The sequence below is a fragment of the Cyclopterus lumpus genome, chromosome 16, assembly GCF_009769545.1.
Source record: "Cyclopterus lumpus isolate fCycLum1 chromosome 16, fCycLum1.pri, whole genome shotgun sequence".
Lineage (NCBI taxonomy): Eukaryota > Metazoa > Chordata > Actinopteri > Perciformes > Cyclopteridae > Cyclopterus > Cyclopterus lumpus.
In genome coordinates this window covers 3,777,019-3,804,559 of record NC_046981.1, presented here as the reverse complement: position 1 = coordinate 3,804,559, position 27,541 = coordinate 3,777,019, and the positions used below count along the sequence as shown (strand labels likewise).

Below are 27,541 nucleotides of genomic sequence, written 5' to 3'. Positions count from 1 at the left end.
CGAGAGATTCAAAGTTTTTTGGGTGGAGTGTTTTGGTGATGAAGGGGAGGCTCAGGGGTTTATAGTGAGGGAGCCGCTACTTTTACTCACATGCACTCCCTTTCGCAATCTGTCTTCCTCCGAAAGAGAAGGAAAGAAATGGGAAGAGACAGCGAAGGGAGCAAAAGAATGAAGAAAGGAGTGGGAGAAAACTAATGAAAGGCAGGATGGAATGAAAGAGATCCGTCTATCGAGCCGCACGTGAACGAACTTACGCGTACGCGATGCTGCTCGAGCAGTCTGGAACATCAAGTTCTTTTATCCAGCCTTCATCAGACTCTGATCACATTTTTCCTTCTTTAAGTCTAAAGGGTTGTTTTTTATTTATTTTTATTAGATTGTGCAACTTAACTCTTATTTCCAAGGAACCCGGCTGACCTTTTTAAAATTCTCTTTTCTGATTCCACTGCGCGGCGGTTAAAAAGGTTGACAACCCTATACGTAAAACTCAAAAATGAAGTCTGTAATCCTCAGTCGTGCGTTATTGAAAAACTCTAAAAACCCCCCGAACTGCCATTGCCGGTATGCCTCTTTTGTGTAGATTGGCAACCGTAAGCCGCCGCGGAAAACTAATAGCACGATGAATAATCTGTCAGAGTTGCACAATGTTACCGTCAGCATTCATCACTCTCTCTTTTCTCCTCTTCTGCCCATGTTTCTCTCCCCTTTCCTTTACGCTCTGGGTCGAAGCCCTCCCCTTGAATCACAGTCGGGGTGTGAATGCCGTGGTATTGACAGTGTGGAGGGAGGCCAGGGCTCGGTCCGGATGGAGAAACACTGAATTTCCCCGTTAACGCAACAAGAGAACCAGAAATTGGCAGAGGCCGGCGATACGATAATATCACGTTAATACAATCTTGTTTGCGATGACAAACATCTTGCGATTTGCTGAGTATCGCGATAACATATATGGCCATTTATCACCTTTTTTTTTCTATTTCGAAGAACGCCGTTTGTCAACGTATCTTTTCATCTAATAGATTAAAGTCTTCGATCTGTCCATCTCACTTATATTGTAGCAAATTGTGTTGGACTGACCGACACTTTGTTTTGGACCGCACAAGGCACCGCTCGTCACCATCTGGCGGACTCAAAAAGAAATGAGGATTGTCACCAAAAAGGTTTCATTTGCATCTGCGGTTTTAATAAAAGTGCGATACTTGGTGTCTAATGTGTATCGATACAATATTGCCACGCCAAAATGTGCGATACTATGCTCTACACACACACACACGCAAAAAAAAAAAGCATTTGCAGACAAAGAGACCAAGAAGCAAACCAAGAGTGCAATGATACCAAAAGTCTGACATATTACAGTTTGATTTCTTGTCCTCCAGCTCTCCTCCGGTCCCAAAGTGTTTGAAAACAGTCGGCCGGCTGTCAACGCAGACTGGATCTACATCACATCATGTCCCTTTGTGGAGGAGCCCATCCTGCATGCAGGTCCTCCGAGTTTGGCCTTCAGTGTAGATCGGATTCCTCCACCTGGGCTTCCCCTCAGTCAGAGACCCAGAGTCAACAGCCCATGTCAATGCTGTCAAGAGTTCTGTTGGTTTTGGATGTAGAAAAGTTGACCAGAAAAGAACAAAATCTCCCCCCAATGAAAACAAACCAACACTGAAGTGCACTCCGACAGCTCATTGCTCTCGCGAAGGGAGAAAAATCACGGCAACATGCGGTTTTGTTTTCTGATTCCCTTTTTGGATCAGAACACTCCGAGATATGAGGAGGGCTTTAAATTGTTTATTTTGTTCCTGACGAAAAATTTGATTGATGGACGGCGTGTAGAGAGTTCAAAGGCCGATTCACGGTCGAATCGGTTTGTTTTGTTCAGACCTGAGGGAAGTTATTGATATTCATAATGGTACACGTTCAGGTATGGCTCTACTATTGACTGCTCGGTCTGACTGTACATATATTTGGGACCCGCCCACTTCCTTTCCCACCAGCTTCACTCACTGTGGTCCACACATTACATGCATTAGCATGATCTTCCTCTGATTTGCATCTCCCCGGAGGTGTGCGGCCGGTCTCACACCGTATCCATTTCTCTCTGAATCGTTGCCCCGCGGGCCAGAAAAACATTTGACCGGGTTTAAATGTAGACTTTAGGTCTTTTCAGAATCGCACACGGTTTGCCAGAAGAATGTTTGTCCGAAAAGGAAAAAAAGCTGCGTTACATAAAACTACATAAAGTGCCCCCCCCCCCCCCCCCCCCCCCCCCAAGTCCACAACACAGACTCAATAATCATCTCGTCTGCGCTCGTTTGTCAGTTAGGGGTTATTTGAGAATCTAATATAAAGCGTGTGCTTAAAATGGCATTTAACTGAGACTAGATTTACAATGTAGAATTGAGAGAAGCCGCACGGACACACAGGCTATAACTCTTCGTCACAAGTCGATGATGATGATGATGATGAGGAGGAGGAGGAGGACACGGTCGGGCTGTTTCTTTTAGCCCTCGTCAAACCAAATGTCTGAAATACATTTGCCATTACACATGCATTGACTTTTTTCTGATTATTCGTTAAATAAAAATGTAAATGATCTGTTTAATTAAAAAGGGGGGTAAATAATACTGTTTTCTTCATGCCACAGAATGCACGATTAAATGTGAACTTATACGCGAGTGGAACAACGGGAGCAACGAGACCCCCTGCAGTCCAGACCACAGACGGACATAAAATAAATAAATAAATAAAACGAGACCTGGAACTTCTTTCTCGAATCAACAGTTGAATAAAAACGAGAGGAAATATACATCGAGGGTGTGTCGTTAGCGTACCTGACGATCGGCAAGTCAACTCATAGAAGCTTCATTTTTGGTGTAATTGTGCCCCCATAAGTACTCATGAAAGCGTCCTTGAAGTGACCTCTGCAGAGCCGCCACCCCCCCCCCCCCCCCCCCCCCCCCCCCCCTTCCTCCTACGACTCATCTCTTTTGTTGCATCCTCACACAGAGTATCTGTTCTTTTTCTTTTGTTTTTTAGGGGGCATCATGTCACACTTTGTTGCTTTTTAATTGAGGTTCTGGGCCCATAAAAGTTTTTTTTTGCATTTCTAAACTGTAAGCTGCTCATAATATTTAATTACTACACTTGTTAAAACACTTTCTTCCTTTTTTAAGGCAGAGCTTGACAGAGCTGCAGAGAGAGGAAAAGTTACGTATTACTTTTTTTTTGTTAATGTATTATAATAATTCAGGTTCATATAAAATGGAATAAATTAGCCCGACTAAATCAGTCCACGGGAGAACGAAGACATCCAGTAACTCCTGCTCTCATCTGCACCGGGCTTTAAATGAAATGAAATTTTAATTTAGATTACACGTTCGACTCTCAGTCCTCCGTTTCCACTTTGTTCGTTTTTTTCTCGATGACGATCGCGCAGTTCCAGAGAAAAGTTGAGTGGTGTTTCCCTTTAAGGACACAGCAGCAGCAGCAGCAGCAGCAGCAGCACAGTAGTTGAGCACCATCTGATAGTCATTACCCCTCCTCCTCCTCCCCCCTCCTTTCTCCTCCCGCTTGATACTCTTCTCTCAGCTCAGACGTATTATTCATTAGTCTGATGAAAAACACCCACCAACTTAGCCCAACCTTGCTCTCACACACACACACACACACACACACACAGCTGAACCGCTCTGGCGCGGGTCAGTGACCTGTCAAAACTCTGAAGCAGGCCTGGACCCGATAGGGTACCACGGAGCCGGCGTCGAGAGGGGAGCTGGAGTTGTCCATCGAGGTCCTGGGACAGTCGTTTTCTAGCCTGCCGTTGAAAGCGACAGAAAGGAGGAGAAGAGTATTCAGACTGTGTTGCGTTGCTACTGAGCAGAGGTCTGGAGAGGGTCATTGCCAAAGAAGTAGTCGTCTGAAATGAAAGGACAGCGGAGGGGGGGGGGGACAAGGAAAAGGAAGAAAGGAGACGGAGGCTGCGAGACCGGGGGAGGAAAGGAGGATGGAAAAGGAAGGAAATGAAGGAGGGAGGGAAAGAAGACGAAGGGGAAGAGAGTAGGCGGCGGCGGCGGCCTGCCAACGCTCCAGACTCCACGGTGTATTTCATGGGGAAAAATGGTCGGAAGTGCTCGATGCCCCCCCCCCCCCCCCTCAACTTGCACCCCGACCACCACCACCATCACCACCAGCCCCCCAATTTCAGCCTCATTCAGCCTCCGCTCCAGCCACACTCTACTGTGTTTCCCAAGAGTGCCAGACTTCTACAGCTGGCCCTATTAAACCAGAGAGAGAGAGAGAGAGAGAGGCGGAGAGACAGAAAAAATAAAAAAGACGGAGAAGGAAAGAGAGGTCACACAACTGGAAGACATCAGTTGAAAACCCCGTGCTCGCTCTCGGAGTTCTTTTCCGTTCATATCCCCTTTTTTTTAACGATAGAGTTTCTCACAAACACGCTCGCGGTGCACCGGGTTCAAACACGTAGTAAAAAAAAAAAAAAAAACTTGAAAAGCTATTGTTTGATTCGACATCCCTCACGACGCTGTAAAAACAATGAAAGAGATGCTGGGAAATTAAAAAGTCTGTGTGACTTTTCATCTCGGGCTCGCCGTCGTACGCCTGAGCCCTGCTGAGGGAGTCTCCTCCTGGTCTGAGTCCTTCAGTATTCCTGAACAATAAAAAGAAACGTTGAGAGATTGGAGATATTTTGTTGTAATGGTTCCTCTGTGAGTAACTTAATTAACACGCATTCACAGCTACAACGAGTATTGTCCACAAAGGCCACGCCACCTCCAGGAGATCTGGAGAGCCACTTTGTAGAGCATGGTTTAAGTTCACTGTCATCACATAATAAAGGGTTATTATTATGCATTAAAAATGGTTATTAAACATAAAATAAGCCGCTAAAACAGACTCATCTTGGCTCGTGTGACGACCTTATACGCACGTGTATATAAGTCCCGCTTTAATTCAATATTTAAGCCTGAATTGATCATAATTCTGCGTTCTGTTGCATCTCACTGTGAATTATTCATTATGTGCAAAGTGTAGTCTCCATTTCATATCCAGACCGCTCTGCACACTCGGTTTCCCTCCTCCCGCATTTCATTCTGGTGGAGGTGAAAGGTCTGGTTCATGTCAGCGGGTATAAAAAAAAAAAAAAGAAACGGTCGCTTTTCTGCAGCCAATCAGACGCTGAGCAGCGCTCGAACCGCTCTTTTTCCTGATTATTAGGCCTCTGCTTCCTGTCGAATGAATATGGGAAAGAGTCAAGAAAAATGAACACGAGTAACGAGGGAAAGGCTCTTCAGCTGTGAGATATTGTTCTCGGTTGCAGTGTAATTCTGAAGCTCCGTTTGCCCGCGTCCTCCTACACCAAGTCTATCCGTGATGGAGATTAACCAATATTTAAAAAAAAAAAAATCTGAGCTGTGATTACTCAGCTCAAAATCCAGCCTCCTTTTTTACTCCCTCTGAGTTATCGTCGACATAAAAAAGCATCTTCCCCCAGACGCTGCCTTTAAAGCCTGTTGGCCGGTAGCAGCTCTCCCTCTCTGTGCAGCGGGCGATCGGTAGTACAAGACTAAAAAGAAGAAATCATCTGTGATGTCATTGCCACTAATGAGGTGGCCATTTGAACCACCTTGACTCACTCTCCAGCTCACCTCTCTCTGTATTTTTAACTTTCTCTTTAACTCTTCTCACCGCTTCTCTGCCACCATCCCTGCTTACCACTCCTGTGTTTTTTTTTTTTTTTTTATACGAGCTTACTCCCGCTCTGTCTTGGCTGCTATCGTTTCCAGAGCCGCACTTGAACGCAGCACACAAACTAAACAACAACACTCAAACCTTTAATCGAGAATCTCGTCTCCTCGAGGAGCGAATGAAGTGCTGACAGGTGTGCATCATAATAAATGGGCGTCATCTAAAAGGTAACAATATATAAAATGGTTCACACTATGGTCTTAAGGCTCTGGTTGCCCCCCCCCCCCCCTCCCCCTTCCTTCCATGATGTAAGGCTTCAAATGCCTAGGAGTTCACATCACTGAAAGAGAGAGAGGGGGGAAACGAAAAGGGGCGAGCAGAGAGGCAGAGAGGGTGACAGACCGAGAAACTTTGATAGCATCGTATACAAAGACACGTGAAGACGTCATATATATATATATATATATATATATATATATATATATATATATATATCTTTCTTCAGTGGAAAATGACCCTTTTAGGCGTTGACCTGACAGACGTGAAAGCGTCGGTATCGATTCCCGTCATCTAACGAGCGTATCATCTGAAACGTCAGATATGTCTCCCACAGCGATGAAGGATGTCGGTGTCGGTGTATATATATATATATATATATATATATATATATATATATATATATATATATACATGTGCTACTTTAGGACCTCAAGTTTCAACTGTTTACTTTACCTTTTAAAATACAAACTGATGTTGACACCGTTCAGTTCTTAAGTTATTAATTAAGTTAGTTAAGTTCAGTTAATTCATATTTTCACGCACAGACGCAGAATAAGTTGACCTTACAAGCTAAATCTCTTATCCTCAAAAGTTTTACTTTAGTGGAGGTGTAACAAAGCAAATACATATTAAAGAGCAAAAGCAGTTTTACTGTCAGGTCAAGCCCGAGCGTTTCATGCTTCATACTTCAGTTTATGACTGCAGCCGTGGAGCCACGTTGAAAAGAAATCCTCCTTTAAAACTATCACTTCCATTATTGGGCAGCAGAAAGAGGTTTTTTTTTTGTTTTTTTTGTGTGTCCTGCTCCGGTAGGTCAAAGGTCAAGGTCACCAAACGGATGTACACCTGTTGAGTTGATACTGGTTTCTTTATTGTCACGCTTAACCAATGATGTGCACTACGTATACATCACAAACAGACATGTAAACAATTATTGCGCCGCGTGTGCGTTGTATTGTATATCTCAAAAGAAAGGAGGCAGAGCGTGGGGGGAGGGGGGGGGGGGGGGGGGGGGGGTGAAGATCAGTGGCGTGTGGAGAATGGAAGAAGTGAGGAGGAGAGTTCATTTGTTGAACTTGTTAAGGGAGGCTGAGGGTTGAAGTGAAAGCTGTGTCAAACCTTTGTGTTAAGTGTGTGTGTGTGTGTGTGTGTGTGTGTGTGTGTGTGTGTGTGCGTTTGATGTTACGGGTCTTGTAAAGCAGCAGCTGGAGAGGGCTGTCCCCCGAGAACCACCACAGCCAGCTAGTAAACCACACGCACACACACACTCACACACACACACACACACACACACACACACATACACACACACACACACAGATGCAGCCTTTAATAAAGCTATTGCTCGGGAAACAGTCCAGACCCGTCCAATCCGAGCCCTCTTTTAAGGCGAGTGACACGGCTACACTCACATTCAAATAGATTGGCGTCCCCACACCCCCCCCCCCCTCCCCCCCCCCCCCCCACCCCCCCACCCCTAAAAAAGACAGAAGAACCTCATTATTCTGACTTTTAAACCTACAAACCATGACAGATATGCGGCTTATATATTGAAATGAAAGTCTCTTTACCGATGTGTGCAATTATCAGTGTTTTGTCTGCATATGGCTCTACTGTAAAAACTGTACTATAAAGCTGACCCGTCCAGATGTTGAGGGAGTAATACAAGCCACAGCAGGGGGGCACACCTAGTGAGCTATGAAGTCAGTAGCTCAGTAAAACTCATTAGAAGAGCGGTACACCTGGAAGCCCGTGTGAAAAGCCAGGACCGAGGTACATTTTTCACGCGTGTTTATACATTTGCGTTTCTTTTTTCGGGGCCCTGCATCGTGGTTGATAAAGCAACGGGGAACGGTAGGGAAACAGACTGATGATTAATGTGTTCTTTGCATCTTAAAAATAGAGCGTTTTCCTCTTTTATTATAGCTGTCAATTCACTCGAGGAAATAAGAGGCAGGTGCAAGGGCTCAGACAACAAGTTGTTCTCCTCTGGCGAGCGTCTGTTTTGACAAACACAAGCTGCAGACAGAGCGCCCAATTAGTCTGCGCCGCAAGAATCCCAATATTTCAAGAAAAAAACCACTGCTCTTTACACACTCACATGTCATCAAATATCCTCCCCCCCCCCCCTTGATTGTAGGAATTATATTGGATGACATCATGCTGCAGCTGACTGGGAGAACACACTCCTATTTTAGAGCGGTGGACCGTTTCCAGGGAGATGATAGAACACAGTCTAGATGGGTCCCTCCAGGGATTGTCTCATTATCACACACACACGACCACTGTGTATACGAGTGTGTTTATGTGTGTGTATGTGTGTGTGCGTGCATGCAGGCGGCGCGTGTGTGTGCGCGTGTGTCTGTGACCATTTAAACTCTGCTTGCAGTCAATTACCAGAAAATGACTTGTGTGGAGCGTTTTCCCTCGAAAAAAAAAATAGAAAAAAAATAATTACAGGGTTAGAGTTAAGGTTGGGATTGGGGTTGGGACTGCAGGAAAGTCCTGGACTGAGCTGGTTCCATGTGGACCACGTGAACCCAGGGGCGTAGCCAGGGTGCTCCTGGACGCCATCCAGATCTGATTGCTGCCCCTTTGAACCACCCCAGAGTCTGCAGCATATCTTTGGATATTTTAAGCTTCCACGTTCAAAGATTGTATATTTAAAAACCTCTCGGAGCTAAATTCATTTGTTTCTACTTAACGGCCCAGCCAATTGTGGACTATTTGATGAGTATAACTCACCAGAGAAGAGAGTCTACCCACTTTTGACCCAGACTCGACAATAAGTGGAACATAATGAGCTCCACAAAGAGTTGTGTAGCTTAACAACGATCAAAAGCTTGTCACAGCTCATAAACTTATTTATTTATCCCCAAAGCTACAAAAACAAACTGCGAGGCTCAATTCAAGGATTATTTCTTTTGTATTTGCAACAAAAGGAGCAGCAGCACAAATCGCTCAACCATCTTCACATTAAAAATGAAACAGCTCTCGTCCCACCGGGGGTCAGACAGCTCGGTGGAGTAGCCTCAGGTCCTATAGCTTAGGCCACTCCCATTAGCCTAATTGTTGAGTAATCATTCTTTATCCCTCTGCTGCATCTGAAAAACTGGATATGTCTGTAATTTCTGACGCAAATCATCACTTTTTTACATCGTACTTGCGTTTTTAAAACTTCCAGGTGTATGATAACTGAAATCAGTTTTAGGGTTCATTGAGGTTTGATGTCTCCTCCTCATACTCTAAAGGCTTACTATAACTAACTTCAAATTATATATGGCATACTAATACTAAATAACAATTTATATAAGCTGGGCGTCTTTACAAGCTTCAGATGTAAAACGTTGGATGAAGAGGAGGAGGAGGAGGAGGAGGAGGAGGGTTTCCGACAGTAGCCCGGACCTGACAGGTTCCCTCATATCCGACTTCATGCAGTCCCATACGGGGACCCTGCACATGGTGAAACCATCACACACACACACACACACACACACACTGTCTCTCTCTCTCTCACACACACACACACACACACACACACACACAGAACACACACATGTTCTCCATGGAGACAGAAAGAGAGACAGACAGAGAGACAGAAAGACACAGAAAGAGAGACAGAAAGAGACAGAAAGTGAGACAGACAGAGAGACAGAAAGAGAGACAGAAAGACACAGAAAGAGAGACAGTAAGAGACAGAAAGTGAGACAGAAAGAGACAGAAAGACAGACAGGAAGAGAAAGAAAGAGAGACATACAGAGAGAGAGACAGAAAGACACAGAAAGAGAGACAGAAAGAGACAGAAAGTTAGACAGAAAGAGAGACAGAAAGAGACAGAAAGTGAGACAGAAAGAGACAGAAAGTGAGACAGAAAGAGACAGAAAGAGAGACAGAGAGAGAGACAGAAAGAGACAGAAAGTGAGACAGAAAGAGACAGAAAGTGAGACAGAAAGAGACAGAAAGAGAGACAGAGAGAGAGACAGAAAGAGACAGAAAGTGAGACAGAAAGAGACAGAAAGAGAGACAGAAAGAGACAGAAAGTGAGACAGAAAGAGACAGGAAGAGATAGAAAGTGAGACAGAAAGAGACAGAAAGACACAGAAAGTGAGACAGACAGAGAGACAGAAAGACACAGAAAGAGAGACAGAAAGACACAGAAAGTGAGACAGAAAGAGACAGAAAGAGAGACAGAAAGAGACAGGAAGAGAGACAGACAGAGAGACAGAAAGAGACAGAAAGAGAGACAGACAGAGAGACAGAAAGAGAGAGAGACAGAAAGTGACAGAAAGAGACAGAAAGGGAGAAAGAGAGACAGACAGAGAGACAGGAAGAGACAGAAAGAGAGACAGACAGAGAGACAGGAAGAGACAGAAAGAGAGACAGACAGAGAGACAGAAAGAGAGACAGAAAGAGACAGAAAGGGAGAAAGAGAGACAGAAAGAGAGACAGAAAGAGACAGAAAGGGAGAGAGACAGACAGACAGAGTTTCTTGAGACATTCTCCCCGGCTGCAGACTGTGGAGGTGAACAACGAGCTCTTCTTCTCTTCCTCTCTTCTTCTCTTCTTCTCTTCTTCTCTTCCTCTCTTCCTCTCTTCTTCTCTTCCTCTCTTCTTCTCTTCCTCTCTTCCTCTCTTCTTCTCTTCTTGTCTCTCAACAGATTCCTCACACGTCAGACTGTTTTCATCGTGAAGCTGAATGTTTGTTTCACTTCCTGATGAAACACCTGGTCTGCATCTAGTCCTCATCACACTTAGCAGACACAATGTTCGTATGACTGATGATTGCATAATTGCAAAATGTTTGAATGTTTACTGCCAACGGCGTGACATCTGGTTATTGTTATAGGCAAATAAAACACGTACAAGTTATTAATGTGAGGGGAACTTGTCTTAGTAATTGAATATTAAAGCAATCGTTTGGCAAGTCGGGAAAATATGCTTTCTTGCAGACGGTATTCGCTCGTCCTACACCTCGAAACCACTCCCCCTCTAAGCCCCTCCCCATCTAAGCCCCTCCCCCAAGGTAACAGGCTGAGAACTTGTCTTCATAATTGACTATTAAAGCAATCGTTTGGCATTTTGAGAAAATAAGTTTTCTTGCAGATGGTATTCGCTCGTCCTACACCTCGAAGCCCCTCCCCCTCTAAGCCCCTCCCCATCTAAGCCCCTCCCCCAATGTAACAGGCTGAGTAATTGACATATACACCTAAGTAAAGGTACACTGCTTTATTTAGTTTTCAGCATTTATAGCAGCCTCAAACTAGTGACCTTTTGATATCCACATATGCCCCTTTTGAAGGTATATCCTTCATCTTTCTCATACACTTTAATTTTAAAACTAAGAATGGGGTTATTAATCTAACATGCCCTTTTAAAACATCAATGTATTCTTACATCACCGACAAAAAATGTCTCCTCAACTCGTGTCGAGCCCGGTTAACCGAGAACCTGATCTTAGTCGGCCGGGTCGGAGGAGGACTCGTAAAGAGGTGTAATTCTGTCTGCCGCCACTAGACGGGGTGAGAGACGACGGGGGAGGGGGGGGAGAGCCAAAACGCCAGCAGCCCATAATAACCACCAGACGTGACTCATTCGGCGTGGAATACCGCAGCGGCCACAGACAGGTCTCTGGCAGACGAGAGAGAGAGAGAGCAGAAACCCGAAACCCCGCGGCGGAGTTTGTGAATGGGACAGCGAGTGAGCGAAACCAGGGGTGAATTTAATAGAGCTCCAATAAGCTTTAAAAAAAAAAAAGATTTAGGAGTTTTAAGAATTCATAAAGTGTTTGGTTTGGCTTATATATTTTTTTTTTTTAAAAAGTCAAGTGTTTAAAGAGGCTTAATACGGTGTGTGTTTTATTGATGAAGTTTTCACGGAGATTATCTTTCTCTCATTTCTTTTTTTCTTCTTTTATCCCCCCCCCCCACACCCCCCCCCCCCCCCCCCCCCCACACCCCGTCTCTTGGCTAGAATCCCGCTCATCGTGTGGAGCTCCTGAAAGACGGCACGGGAACAACATATCACCTTGTCAGATATGATTGTAGCTCTGATCACCGGCCTTCTTGCCTCCCCCCCCCCCCCCCCCCCCCCCGTGGAGACCACCACTCAATTTGAAGACTAACACATGTTGGACAGTCGAGAATCACTATTTGCTTACGTGGAGTCCGTCCAAGGCCTGGAGGGCCCGGAGGAGCCGACGGTCTAATCTGTGGGCATAAGGAATAACATAGAAATAACATATTGTACAACTTAGAAAGTATGGGGGGGGGGTCACATTACATGAAAACAGCAGGCAGGAAGTGGGTTAAAAAAAAGTCTTCAGGTCCAGTCTGACCACCAAGACGGTCACACTTCATCTGGCCTGGAGGCCTGCGGTCAGCGGATGGATACCTTCCCCAACCGGCGAGGGCTGCAGACGCTGTCATGCATTTGTCTCTTGCTCCCCGGTCTCACACTTCTTTTTTTTATCTTTCCTTTTTTCTCTTCCTAACACTCTTTTAAACCCTCACCCTCTTTTTTTTGTCATGCGTTCTTCCTCTCGACTTCCTGTGCTTGTGGCTCTGGCTTCATCTCCCGTCTCCCTTTTTTTCTTTCTTTTTTTTTTCCGACCGGAGCGACCTTACCTCATCGTCTTCTCTCCCACCTTCCCCTTTAAACTTTCTCATTCCCCCTCTCTCTCTCTCTCTCTCTCTCTCTCTCTGTTTGTGGTCAGTCACACTTAATCTAGCTCCATCCATCTGTTTCTCTTCATTCGTTTAGTCGGGTCTGCTTTCGATTAAGATTACATCAGGCTTTGACCTATTAGTGTGCCGTGATCCTTTTGAAGTCATTCTGTGGTTACAGGTTAAGCTCAAAGCCCACCACTCTTCTTACTCAACATAATACAGACAGTATTTTCAGCCAGGGAACCAAAATGACTTTTTTCTTCTTCTTCCTGGGGATTCAGGATCATTAAATCATACAAACTTTACCCGTCATGTGGAGACCCACTTGTAAGAGGGGGCCTGCGACCCATTTCAGGGGGTCCCAACCCATAATCCGACCGAGCAATCTCACGAACTGGAATATATTGTTCATTTAACTTCACATCCTGGAGGGATTTTAGATTTATATATTTTGAAGGTGACTTTTTTTTTTTTTTTTGGAAAAACCGGAGAGTTTCTGTTCCTTATTAGGGGTTTAAAGTCAAGTTCTGATTCCCACTAAACATAATGCAGACCTTTTGAACCAAATTGTATTTAGTGGGCGTCCTGACGGCCTATTGGTTACGAGGCACGGCACTTTAGGGTTTTGATTCAGCCTCTCCTATTGTTTCCTGTCTACTCTGTGCCCATCAAATAAAACGGCAAATGACAAAAACGTGTATTTCTTTTCTTTTTCAGGACCCACGCGAGGAACGTATTGAGTATACCTATTAACCTTAAGCTCAATGACACCCTATAATATCTGAATGTATGTGAAGATCAACAGAAAAGAGGCCAGCTGATCCTAAACTCTAGCAGGATATAAACCGGATACACATCCATGTTTCCTAACATCAGCATCGACCCTTTATACTGCCCCCCCCCCCCCCCCCCCACCTCTCCCCCGCCCTCCATCAGCCTTGATCAGTCGGCTAATAAGTAAAAAAACGTCATCATTGATTTCCAGATGTAGATCCAAGATATCGTCTTGAGACATTAAAGTTTAACTCCTCCTTCCTTCTTTTAGAGATCGACTGAAAAGTTAAACTGTACATCATCATTACCCCCCCCCCCCCCCCCCCCCCCCCCCCCCCCCCACGGGGTCAGAGCCGGGGTAAGTAGGCAATTGGCCGAATCGCGACGCTAAACTGACATCCATCGGCCCCGAGTTGTGGCGTGGGGTGGGATGTTAAAGTCGTTGAGACTCATCAGGGCTAAGTGGACGCAGTTGACTGAGAGGTCTCGAAAAAAAGAATAAAAAAACCTCCTCACGTCTGGTTGTGGGCGGTTTTCTGTGCCAACAGTTCTCAATTAGAAGACATCTGGGCTGCCGAGTCCACGTCCGCTTGACTTATGTATATTAATGTACGCCAAATGGACCTGGAATCTGGGTTTTTTTTTACTAATGAAACCATACCGGTTTGTATTAAACAATCGCTCCATCACGACGGCCCAAAGGTTTGCTCTTTTACAGCGAGGAGCCTTTTTATCACTCGATTTCTGTATGTGTAATATTTAGACGGGGGCTCGTGCTCTCATCCACATTTCATATGGAGATTGGGTCAAATAACGATGTGTAATTTGAAAGGTCTTTTTATTTTTAAAGATAGGAAAAGATGCTGATGAGAGCCACCAGCATCTCCAGTAGGAAGCTCTATGCTATACCTTGTCTAGCACCAAAGAATAAGCAACTTTTAGCGTGTAAAAAACAAGTTATTTCTCTCTCAAACAATATGTACGCAAGTGTTGGTCTTTTTTTTTTTTTATATTGCTTGAAATGAATCTACATTTTGTGGAAAAAGACTTGCAGAGAGGTCCCTGAGTTTCAGAGGGAGAAGAAAAAGAATCACTGACAAGTTTAAAAGGTGGCACGTAGGAAGGTAGTCGAGGTTACTTCCTCTTCCTCCTCCTCCTCCTCCTCCTCCTTCCCCTCCTCCTCCTCCTCCTCCCCCCATCTCCTATCACCCTGCTTCCGATCCCCGTGCAACTCTCACCGCTCCAAGCGCTCACCTCCATCGCCGTTGGAGTCGGACGCATCGCTCACACACACGTTCTGCCCGACTGAGGATACTTTAAGCGGGTTAGTGCTTTGCATTTAAATCAGCTGGATGGTGTTGTTGTTTATCCCCCCCTCCCCGATTAAATGTTTTGCTCTCACCTCCCTGTGCTTTTCTCCTCCTCCTCCTCCTCCTCCGGTGACATTACAGAGGTCGCGTCAGCGGAGATGTTGGCAGGTGCGTTAGTTCTGGGCACCATCCTTACAGCTTTACCAGGTAAGAGAAAAAACACCTTTTTTCTCAAACTCAACCGCGTTTTAATGAGTATATTCTCATAATTTAAAAAGGGAATGAGAGACGAACTGGCACGCGTCAAACAAGATATATTTGTGTCGTATTCCAGACCATAAATGTGTCACGCGTGCTTTAAAAAACAAGTGACAACAGTTGAGAAATGACTTTGATTTATAGGAGCCATCATTGCACATAAGCAGCCAGGTGCCCTTGCCTTCTTTTTTTTTTTTACGCTCAAGTTATTTATAAGTATTGATTGCTCTTTTGTGCAAGGTAGTCAGCCAGGCCCGGCAGTTAGCAGCGCAGGATGACACCACAGACGCACATCGATGCTCACTTCCTCTGCTTCGAATCGTACGCGTCACAGTGAGCGGATCAGAGCTGCGGTTTGACGAGTTTGAGGGGAAAACCTCGACTTGTGGGTAGTTGAAATGTACACCTCTTCAAGTGTGTATTCCCTAAAACCTTTGGTTGCCTATATTTTATGTGGCAAGCGTCTTCTTGTGCATGTGACAGCCAGTACATGTTTGGAACCGTGAACTGGTCCTTCATTGCCTCTTTTCAACTGCACTCGTGAACTTGTAGCATTTTTGGGTTGTTTTTTTTGTGCCGTTAAATTGTCCTGCAGGTATTCAGAGCAGGTGGAGCGTGTCATTTTCTAGGAGGGAGATCTGCGTGTGGGCCGGAACAACCGTCACTCTGCCCTGCCGTTATGACTACCCGTCAGGTATCACACCCCTCTCTCTATTCAATCTATACTTCAAATGTCTATAATGATTAATAAAGGCGTGAAGCTCATTTTTTTGGGGGGGGGGGGGGTATTTTCTTTAACTCCTCAGGTCACACTGTGAGGCGGGTCATGTGGTTCCGTGTGTCTGCAGAAGGCCGCAGGGAGTTCGCTCACCACACGGACCCCAACGAGATCAGCCTGTCGTACCGCGGACGCACCCGGTAGGAGAGACATTTCTAAAGAGCATTTTTGTAAAAATGTGAAATGATGCACAAAGATGTATGAGGTGTGAATCGTGGGCTTCCAGCTACATCGGCGGCAGCTACTCCAGCTGTTCGGTCCAGATTCGCGTCGTCAAGCTGAGCGATGCGGGCCAGTACCACTTCCGGTTTGAGACGGACCAACCGCTGGGGAGGTGGACCTCCCCGAGCACCATCACCCTCGACGTGACGGGTAGGTGTTCATAGGAAGCAACGCCGTGGCACCGGACTCACCCAGCCACTGCCTTCCCGTGTCCCATTTGTGTTGTCCAGACCTCCAGGTCCAGGTGCATCCAGCGAGGCCCGCCAACATGTTCGGCTTCGGAGAGACCGTGTTCGTGGGCTGCCGGGCCACAGGGTGTGCTGCTGCCGGGAGGAGCCTTGCACTGTACAGGTGTGTAATACATGTCGTTGTTGTACTCGTCCCCCAGAGAGGGGATCACACACTCATATACACACACTGTGGATACGATGCCCTGCGCACAGGGACGGACTGAACCTCGGCTCCTACGAGAAATGGATGATCATCAACCGCTTCGACCGGCAGCACGCCGGAGCGTACAGCTGTCGACCAATCCCACCGCAGAACGTACAGTCACCGGCCCTCTCGCTGGCTCTGGGATGTGAGTGATCTCAATCAAAAGACACTTTTCACAATAACTGCTCGTTTCTAGACGCAATTAAGCAAAACTCGTGGATAAAACTCGTACTTTAACAATTTCTGCTGCGGCATATTGGCCTTGATGAATGTTAAATTCTTGAAAATGCATCTAGTAGTGTAATAATGTAAACTGCACTTTCATTTTGCATCATCCCATTTGTTTTTCTGTCCTCTGCGTCCTCGTTTCTTCCTCATATATATATATCCCTCCCCTCCCCCCCCCCCCCCCCACCCCCCTCTCTTGTTTCCACTCTCCTCCCGTCCAGACGGGCCCAGCTTCACCTCCATAGCGGTCTTCCCCGTGGGGGAGGTTTCAGAGGAGGGGTCGGTCACTCTGACCTGCAGCAGTGACGCAGCTCCGCCTGTTGAGAGCTTTGCGTGGTTCAAAGGTACAGGACACACAGCACAGGGTACACACGGTCGATCTTGATATATATTTCATAGTCTCCAGATCGTTCTCCTAATGTGAATCGCTGCACTAATCGTCACTTGTGCCTCCATCTGCTCTCCAGACATGGAGAGTGACAGCATCCCAGACAGCTTCAGGCCTCAGCTGCGCCTGTCCCACCTCAAATACACAGACAGAGGAGAGTACTTCTGTGTAGCACGCAACGCACTGGGAACCGACCGCTCCAAACCACTTCTACTCAACGTCACGTGTACGTTTTTTTTTGGGGGGGTGTTTGCATGTTAATGTCAGGTCTGGTTGTGTCTACCTTAGGTCATGTAATGTAAATCTGTCAGGTTAGTCTGAGTTAAACTAATTAGGAAATCACTTTTATTTTACACTCAGATGGGAACTGTCTTCTAACAGCTGACGAATCCATCAATCGATTTGTCAGTTTCATCTCACCCTCTTCTATGAGGAGCTGCTGTCCCTTAATTAAAGGGCCCGTTGGTGATCACGATCATGACAGCTGTTCTTCTATTTGCCCGTTCAGACTCCCCAAAGAACACCCGTGTGCTGCTGAGTCCTCCAGCTGACATCAGAGAAGGCTCCTTTGTGAACATGAGCTGTGTAAGCCACGCCCACCCTCCTGCCAACAGGTATGACGAATGCTCCTCCAGGTGTGTTCATTTCTAACAACTAATGATGGTGACGTTGTTATTTGGGGGTGTTTAGATCATCATTATCATGATTTTTGCTATTTTATTGTATTGTGTATATTGTAAACATGTTTGCTGCTGCTTCAAACAAATTTTCCCCAGGGGATGAATAAAGTATCTACCTACCTACCTACCTACCTACCTATCTACCTACCTACCTATCTACCTATCTACCTACCTATCTACTTATCTACCTACCTATCTACATACCTACCTATCTATCTATCTATCTACCTACCTACCTATCTATCTATCTATCTATATATCTATCTATCTATCTATCTATCTATCTATCTATCTATATATCTACCTACCTACCTACCTACCTACCTACCTATCTATCTATCTATATATCTACCTACCTACCTACCTATCTATCTACCTACCTATCTACCTACCTATCTATCTAACTATCTATCTATCTATCTACCTACCTATCTATCTACCTACCTACCTATCTATCTATCTATTTATCTATCTACCTACCTACCTACCTACCTACCTACCTACCTATCTATCTATCTATCTATCTATCTATCTACCTACCTACCTACCTACCTATCTATCTACCTACCCACCTATCGATCGATCTACCTACCAATCAATCTATCTACCTACCTATCTATCTACCTACCTATCTACCTACATACCTACCTATCTATCTATCTATTTATCTATCTACCTACCTACCTACCTACCTACCTATCTAACTAGCTACCTATCTACCTACCTATCTACCTACCTACCTACCTACCTACCTACCTATCTACCTACCTATCTATCTACCTACCTACCTATCTATCTACCTACCTACCTATCTACCTATCTACCTACCTACCTATCTACCTACCTACCTACCTATCTACCTATCTACCTACCTATCTACCTACCTACCTACCTACCTATCTACCTATCTACCTATCTACCTATCTATCTACCTACCTACCTACCTCCCTACCTACCTATTTACCTATCTACCTACCTCCCTACCTACCTATCTACCTATCTACATATCTATCTACCTACCTACCTACCTACATCCTCATCTTCACCATCCTCCCTCTGGCAGGTATGCTTGGTATCGTATCCTAGGTGACCAGGTGTTGGCTAAAGAAACCTTCCAGAACCTGACGTTCCCTTCAGTGCGCGCTCACCACGCCGGTCAGTACTACTGCAGAGCGTGGAACCGGTTCGGATACCAAACCTCCCCCGTTGCTACGCTCACTATACTTTGTAAGTAGTATTAGTGTGTGTGTGTGTGTGTGTGTGTGTTCTGGATTGAGATCATCCTTTACGAGACAAAAAGCTCCCCTGGCATCTTATCGTCTATCTGTCTGCTCTTCTCTCTCCAGACCCTCCCAAGAACACGTCGGTTCTAGCTCGTCCCTCCAGCGTGGTGGACGCTGGCCGACCTTTGACCTTGACCTGCAGCAGCCAGGCCAACCCGGCCGTGGACAACTTCACGTGGCACCGCTTAGCTTTGGACGGGGGCTCTGTACAATGTTAGCATCGTAAAAAATGTGGTTCCACTCAAGGTTAACATGACAAAATCATCGATACTTAACTCTAAACGTTGGTGGTCAGTGAGGTTCGTTTTGTCTTTTGGGAATCCCGCAAAAAAACGCTATCTGACCCAGTAAGTGGATCTTCTCCCTCCCTGTGCTTCCACATGCAGCGTGGGGCAGCAAGTCCGGCCCCGTCTTCACCTTCTCGGAGGTCGGACCCAGAGAGAGCGGACGGTACTACTGCGAGGCCCGGAATCGAATCGGAGCCCACAGCTCTCCTGTCCTGACCGTACGCGTCAGAGGTACATTAATGATTAACAACAAAAAACTTATTTATCTTTCGCTTGCCTGTCAGTGTTTTAGCACTGTTTTTTTTTTTTTTTTTTATGTGGTGACTTTCAACGTGTGTGTGTAGGCTTTTTTTTCGTGGCTCATCCCGGTCGTCTACGTCCCGAGTCATCGTGCAAAGGCGTTGTCGCGTTAAGAAGTGTAAACGGAAGAGATAAGCTCACTTGACACACTCCCGTCTTGTCTTCACATCTATGTTTCTGATTATCTCAGACAATCTGAGGGATGTTTTGGGAAAGGTTTTTTTCTGGCGTCTGAAAAAGATGAGCGATGAAAAGCTCCTCGTCGCTATCGCAGCACGCCGTCCCCCGGCTGCACGTCTTCATTGTGTCATTGGTTTTTTCGGACTGTTTTTCTCTATGAGTCATGGTGAGTCATGGTGAGTCATGTGTAGCGCTCTCGCTGCGAGAGGAGAGAGGAGGGGTGATGAGGTGTTGTGGAAAACTACTATTTGAGTCTAGACAGCTGAAGAAGTGGAGTTAGTTTTTTTTGGGGGGGGGGAAATCTGAGCTGGAAAACACGAGTCTAGACGCCCGCGAGATGATGCATGGCTCTTTCCCCCGTTCTGCACTTTCTCCCCTTCTATTTTCATATCTATCGCACTTCTATTTTCATTACTTTTATGGACATGTTGATAACCTCTCCTCCCGCCGGCAGGTCGTCTTAAGGTCATTGCCTTGGCGTCGGCAGTCGGGGTGTCTGCTGGACTCATCACTCTCACTGTGGCCATAATGATCAGGTGACAGGAAGTGCTATTTACTCGCTGCCCATTGCTGTACTCTGACACACGATTTATAAACTTAAAAACAGCTTCATGGTCTACTTGGATTACTTGTGTTATTAGTCGCGTATGCTTTGATAATGTTGTCCCTGTGTCTTCGCAGTAAGAACATGCACAGAGTAGACACAGAGTCAGGAGGAGTAGCAAACAAGGTGCAGTACTTATTGTTATTATGAAGTTGTTGTTTAACTTGCAGCCAGCAGCTCAAAAAACCTGGACCTCATTTCTCTCTGTTAAAGACTGTTAATTAAAAACAATTATCTGTTCTACTCTCTCTCTATGTGTGTGTGTGTGTGTGTGTGTGTGTGTGTGACCCCAGCGTCCATCGGTGACAGATGACACCATGTTCTACGAGTCAACCCAACAGACCTTTCCGGTGAAAATGGGCAAGATGGCCGACATACCGGTGCGCGCCTCAATTGCAGGAACGCGACTCGAGGCCTGAAGGCACAGAATGACGATATAAAACAAATTATGTGAACTGTGTGTGTGTGTGTGTGTGTGTGTGTGTGTGTGTGTGTGTGTGTGTGTGTGTGTGTGTGTGTGTGTGTACGTGCATGCAGGAGGAGCCAGAGGACTTGAGTGACAGCGCCCACCCTGCCATTGTTCCTCTGAGGGATGCTCCACCAATCACAGAAGTTGAAACTCACAGCCTCGCCTCGTTCGCTGTCCACTACTCCAAGTTGTCCAGGTACAACCCCCCCCCCCCCCCCCCCCCCCCCCCCTCTCTCTCTCTCTCTCTCTCCCTCTCTCTCTCGCTCTCTCTCCACAACAACAATCTACTGTTTCAAGTCCTGCATTATATTTTACAACCACATCGGCCCTCTCGCTTTCATCATCCTGTCATCGCCTTCTCTCTCTCTCTCTCTCTCTCGTCTCCTTTTCGCTTCCTTCTGTCTTCCCTCATGTCCTTTGCTCTGTGATATCCAACACCTTCCTCACGTTTATGAGAGGAAAATACATTTTCTCGTCCCAGTTTTTTGACACATTAAAAACATTTGAGTAAAAAATGGAGACCTGTCCAGATGTCCAGAGAGACTCACGTGGTGTTTGTTGTTACTGTCGGTTCAGTGCGGACCAGGTGCAGGTCCACAACCTGCCACTAGGTGGTAATAAAAAGTGGTTTACACTTTACTGCACCAGCTTCGGAGTCTACTTGTTTATCTTAACAACAGTCAGTGGTGTACCAACCGAACCCCCTGCATGAATAACAGCCCTGAACAACAATGAACCAATTGCTTTGCTTTCATTCACATTGCAGGACAGGAAGCGGCTCCTAGTGAACTCTGACGGTCCCTCGTGCTGCTCCGGGTCGGACCCGTCGTTACCGACCCTCCACCAGAACACAAGGACGACGTGGCGCCGCTTGTTGCATGTCGTTCCCTTTTTTCGTTGTTTTTTATTCTATGCATCTTACAACTGCGTGCTGCCTGAAATAACACCCTGTCGGCCATCTTGCTTGCTCTTGAGTGGATAGCTGACGCTGTAAATGTCGATCGTTTGCATCCTCTCGTCTTGAAAAGTGATAACATTTGTAATAAAAACACGATTGTCTCCAATACAAATGATGCTATCTATAAAGAATGTGCAATATTTGACACGCGACAATGTGCTGAATTGTTTAAAAGAAAACACGCTTATTTTAATTGCTGATGCTGCAACATTTGGTTCAGTTGATATAACTTGCTTCCATTAAATCTCTCCATTCTTATGGAGGATAAGCAGAGATGGCAATAATGCATAAGGACATGTTGTGGTTTGTTACACTGAATAAAAATATAACTAATAAAATCTTGGGAGCTTGAATGTATGTTGCAATGAGGACGAGGAGGGTGTCGCCAGCAGTGTGACGATATTATTAATATTTCTTTTGAGTGAAAATGTGATTTAAAAAAAAATAAAAATTCTCACAGAAGACTTATGTTAACTCGATAGCTTCTTACAGTAAATGTGATCAGATGAGACACAGGTGAGCGTGGAGGGGGCGGGGCCGATGAGGGAAGTGGGAGCAGGTGTGTGGGTGGGCGTGGCGGTCAGGTGATGGAGGGACAGGTGGGAAAAAGGCGATGGTTTGATTAGTGGGGCTAGAAGAGAGTCTGGAGAGGAGAAGATTCAGTCCACTTTCATCACTAATGTAATTACATTTTCATTTCCTTTATTATTATTTATATTGTATATTTGTATTATTGTGATATGTGCTTAAAATTATGACAAGACAATAAAAAAGTGCACGATGGCATAATAATGGCAAAAAATAACATGCACATTTCACTGAATATATAATGTCATGATCAAATAATAATGTTGACCATAAGAACCTGAAGGTCATCACAGGTCACCACGTCAAAACATCCCGTGTAGAAAGAGTGTGATGTAAATCACGTTGGAGATCTGAGACCGGGGGGGGGGGGGGCGTGGGCGTGTCGGCCACACAGAGAGCGAGAGCTCTGTTGTACATGCGGTGACCTCTCCGGTGACCTCTGCGGTGACCTCTGTTTCCTGTCCGCCACGTTGTAAAATGTCTTCCTACAAAAGAACCTTTTTGGAGACACGTGGAGATGAAAGATCGCCTCCTAACCATTAACCTCCAATTACAAGAAATTACTCGTGCTGCATTCAAGAGGTGTCCAAAAAAAAATAAAGGTGAGAGTTCAAAGCTCCAGTCTGTCTGTCTGTTGTCAGGATGTGTGAAAGGGACAGAAGAGCTTTTTGAATACTCATGTGCCTGATATAAAATACATATATTTCATGAAATACTGAAGATAATGTCTCAAAAACATTCTTGACTTTTTGTTGTTGTCACAGTTGCTAACGCAGGGAAACGAGGATTGGACCCAAATGTGCCGACTCGTGGATTTATCATAAACACTCTGATGAACTGAACACTGTGTGTGTGTGTGTGTGTGTGTGTGTGTGTGTGTGTGTGTGTGTGTGTGTGTGTGTGTGTGTGTGTGTGTGTGTGTGTGTGTGTGTGTGTGTGTGTGTGTGTGTGTGTGTGTGTGTGTGTGTGTGTGTGTGTGTGTGTGTGTGTGTGTGTGTGTGTGTGGCTAACGAGGGGGTGAGATGCAGGTGAGTGGGAACGGCCAGGCAGAGCTCATTAGGGAAGTGGGAACAGGTGTGTGGATGGGTGTGGCAGTCAGGTGATATGGGGGGGAGGGGGGGGGGGAAGCACCTGGACTAGAAATGTGAGAGGAGAGGAGGGCCGGAGCTAGAAGTCAGAGCTATATTAACACACGCTTATAATCTAATAAGTATTACAGTCTAACGAGTGCACTCTATTCCTTAACGTGAAGCATGTGTGACACCTGCCCTCAGGTTATGGCCCATTTGTGGACATTCTTCTGTTTTTAGTCCTTCGATGATGATTTTAATTCCTTTAATCGTTGTGTACAGGTACATTAATCTGCTAGTTTTTAAACTTGCTGTTGTGTTTTATTTTTTAACATACTGAATAAATTATCTTTAGTAAAGGGGTTAAAACGTTTAAGTGCCGTGGTGTCTATTCACGACATATTATAGATGCATAATTCTATATATTCTGTTGTGACTGTATTTGTAAAAGAGGCATATTATCATGAGTTACTGTCTGATAGATTAAGAAATGCATTAAAAAGGTATTTTGTTGTTTAATACACACATTTTTTTGGTCTTGGTAGGCTAAAAAAGTGAGTACATCTAATATATTTACCACGCCGCCATTATAAATACGTAAATAATAATTTGACCTAATGACTCAGCTGGTTGACTAAAGGTTAAACGATAACAATGTAATACAAGCCATTAAATTAAATTAAACTGATTTGGGACTCGCGACCATGTAACACGGACAAAAGGACACCTTTTAAAATGGGGATATAAAAAACGAGAGAGACAATTATTTAAAGAAGTGAGGTGTCTCAGTTCTCATGTGGTCTTGACATATTATGAAAGTTTCTTTCCAACCGTAATAACAGGAAGTTATTAAGTTATTTTATTGCTTAAACATTTACTTTTTATTTAATTTTTCATTATGGCCAGATGCATGCTTAATTTATTGTATCCTTACTTACTTTCAAAGGATTTATTTCTTGTCAAACTGTAAAAAAATACCTAAATAAAATACTAAGTATCATATGTGTAGCGTTTATTTAGCGGTTACTGTAGTTTTTATTTATATATATATATTTATAACGTTACAAAAGAACACTTCAAAACCTTTGACCTTCACAGAAAATAATTAAAATTGATAACTAAAACCTACGACCTCACTGAGCAAAGAAATGTAATAAAATAAACCTTAATTTGTCCCATTTAGCATCCCAGATGAGCACAAATTTGTATTCCTCACATATTCGCATTGACTTTATAGAATAATAGAATAGCCAATGCGACAGTATTTTACAGTATTTATTTCTCTTACACACATAAATGTTCATGCGTTTAACTGTATTATTATTGGCAGGTGAGTTGTTTTGGGATTTAATGAATGCAAAAAAAATAAATCGCATTCATGAAATGAAAAGTGAAAGAAAAGGATTTTACATTCTTTTTTCTTTAGGCCGGGTTCAGGGCACGGTAGTAAAATGGTACATTACAGTTTTTGATAATGTATCTTGACGCTGAATATGACTCTAGGAGCGGAGAGGGAGTTTTAGTATATAATACTATACATTGGTCATGGAAGATCATGAGTATACATCTTAGTTAATCTGCTAATCAATACGCAGTGTGGTAAAAGAGAAGGTTTTAAATCTGTGGATCACAAAGACATCTGTAACACGTCTCAAATAAACATCTACACAAACAACACGTATTTACAAGACGATAACAAAAGTACTGATTTCAATACAAGTGTCATATATTCACGGATTCGATAAAGACAGACAGAATTATTCGTCATACAAAAGTCCGGCTGCTGCATATAAAACATTTTTTTTTTTTTTTAAAAGATAGAAACCGGTAAAAGTTACTTTAGAAAATGAGATTCTTACGCTGTGATTTTACAAAAAAAAAAGCTATTTTAGCTAGCCACGAGCATTACTCATAAATTACTGACATTTTAGGTCATCAACAATTCTCAAGGCGACAAGTCTCAATTCAACATATTGTTTTTTTATTTCTAACTTGACTTCATATTTTACAAAACTGGTATCTTAAATCCAGGGTAGGAAATTAATTATTATCTCTTTTGCACGATTTTAATCAACTCCCAATAACTCTTTTGTTTCTTTAAGAGCTCTGTCTGTGTATTTTAAATCTATGCCCCCTGTTGACATCTTCCAGGTCTTTTTAATACATCCAAGAGTATGAAGGAAGCTCATGTCCTAGCCATTTTGTGAAGCCCCGGTGAGTTGTTGTAGTTCTGGAGGGGAGAGACGAGAGGCGTGTCAACGTGATGTAATGTCACGAGAATAAATCACAGGTTGCAGGTGAACACCAATCTGGAAGTATGCATGTAACATAAACGCGTATTTCCTTCATTAAGACGTTTAGTTTTCCTTAAATTGGTTTACGGATGACATGTGTTGTGTGTGTGTGTGTGTGTGAAGAGAGACTAGCTTGCTGAGTGATTTATACATAACCTGAAAGCAAAGTTACTGATCTGTTTCTGCAGTATTAAAAACACATGGTAAAATAAAGAGGACGGGCTATCTCACCCTCATGGCCGTAGATATCCAGGGCAGGAATCGGGAGATTCTGGTGTAGACGCCGGGTTTCTTGGCCATGGCACAGCCGATGCCCCAGCTCACCACACCCAGCAGACGATACCTCCGGGTTTTAGAAAGGCAGTCTTCTGCCACAAAGGGACCGCCGCTGTCTCCCTGAAACCACGGAGGACCGCAACACTTATAACAGGGCGTTGATCATCAAGTATGATAATCAAAACAACCAGATTGTAGTCAGAAACCAGATTGACGTATCAAAGCATGCAGTCAGAAACCCCCCAAAAGCCTTTATGCACCAGCGTGCACGACGAGCCGCACTCTGACCTGACAGGAATCGGTGCCTCCTTTCTCGTAGCCAGCGCAGAACATACTGGTGGTGATCTGGTTGTCGTAGTAGTCCGGAGCGTTGCAGACGGCGTCGCTGATGATGGGGACGTTCACTTCCTGGAGAATATCAGCTTGAATACCTGCGAGGTGACAACAATACTTTTGGAGTTTTTTTTTTGCTATGTTGCAAACCAATGTCATGCAACTTTATCATGTCCTGCAGTGTATTTGAGTGTAAATGCAGACGACTCACCGTAGTAGTCTACATTTCCCCAGCCCGTCACTGTTCCCATCTGTCCGTTTATCAGCCTCTGGCCGTATGCTGGCAGGCAAATAGGCTGGATGTATTCTACACACAAAACACATGTGTTAGGATGCAAATAAACACGTGGAATAATAATAATACTTCACCGTCAAACACGGGCGCTATCATCTTATTTTTTAAAAATCTTAATCATCTAACTTATATCCTTTGTTGTCACGTCGTGGTTGTAATTCTCAAAGACGAACACTAGATGTCAGCGTTGACCTCCTCCTACGTCACTTCAACCGTTTCTACTTCTTTGTGTTTTTAATCAACATCAATGACAGAATGACACAACCACCATTTTCTTTTCCAATTTGGCTGTAAATCAAGTTTTAATTTTAAATTTTTTTATAAACTTGAGCCACTGGCTTGTTCCTCCATATCGTAGCACGGGGGTCCCTCTTTATAGGCGCATTTACCTTTCTCCCTTTCAAGGTGTGCATATTTAACTAGAGGACTCGCGGGATCACAAAGAGAGCTTCAGACCCCCGAGAGGAACCGGGTAGTTACCGCTCAGCGCTGATGTAATTATGCCGAATAAAAGAAACTTTTGTCCTGCCGACTCCAATCCGGGAAACGGGAGACATGAAGCAGGCAAATTACTATAATGACTGCCTCTCTCTGTGGCAAAATCTGGTTCTCTCCGGATCTTTTGTCCTCCTTCCTCGTCGCTAATTCGTGTGTGTGTGTGTCGCGTGCCTACCGTTGAAAGTGAGCGGCTGGGTGAGGGCCAGGACGGCGATGTCCCTGCTGTTGTCGTCGATGCTGGCGTCGACAAAGGGCAGGTAGCTGCTGTGGTAGACGATGGTGTTCACCTCCACCACGTTGGCGTTGACCGGTTTGCTGTAGATGGAGCCCAGCAGCACGCGCCAGCGGTTGACGAAGCGATATCGTCTGGAGTGAAGTACAAAGATAAAGAA

The 27,541-nt window shown here is 44.7% G+C and overlaps 2 protein-coding genes across 3 annotated transcripts in view; one reads left to right on the top strand and one right to left on the bottom strand.

Annotated features, from left to right (window-relative positions):
• The first annotated feature begins 14,834 nt into the window (after window positions 1–14,834).
• Window positions 14,835–23,154, top strand: si:dkey-33i11.1 (sialoadhesin). The gene is made up of 18 exons (XM_034554295.1): window positions 14,835–14,932; window positions 15,579–15,677; window positions 15,790–15,901; window positions 15,988–16,133; window positions 16,214–16,334; window positions 16,427–16,563; window positions 16,868–16,990; window positions 17,114–17,260; window positions 17,543–17,648; window positions 18,778–18,941; window positions 19,061–19,210; window positions 19,384–19,515; window positions 20,219–20,300; window positions 20,446–20,494; window positions 20,662–20,748; window positions 20,906–21,033; window positions 21,414–21,464; window positions 23,148–23,154. The coding sequence occupies exons 1-18, from the start codon at window positions 14,884–14,886 to the stop codon at window positions 23,152–23,154; spliced, it is 1,890 nt and encodes a 629-aa protein (XP_034410186.1). The 5' UTR covers window positions 14,835–14,883.
• Window positions 23,155–25,411: 2,257 nt separating this feature from the next.
• The window catches only part of hpn (hepsin), a 9,313-nt gene continuing 7,183 nt past the window's right edge, over window positions 25,412–27,541 (bottom strand). For both annotated transcript variants that reach the window (XM_034553201.1, XM_034553202.1), the window contains 5 exons: window positions 27,325–27,515; window positions 26,568–26,663; window positions 26,312–26,454; window positions 25,979–26,143; window positions 25,412–25,683 (listed from right to left, as the gene is read on the bottom strand). In XM_034553201.1, coding sequence (XP_034409092.1) covers window positions 25,639–25,683; window positions 25,979–26,143; window positions 26,312–26,454; window positions 26,568–26,663; window positions 27,325–27,515 — 640 coding nt within the window. In that variant the 3' untranslated portion in view covers window positions 25,412–25,638. The remainder of the gene's footprint in view (window positions 25,684–25,978; window positions 26,144–26,311; window positions 26,455–26,567; window positions 26,664–27,324; window positions 27,516–27,541) is intronic.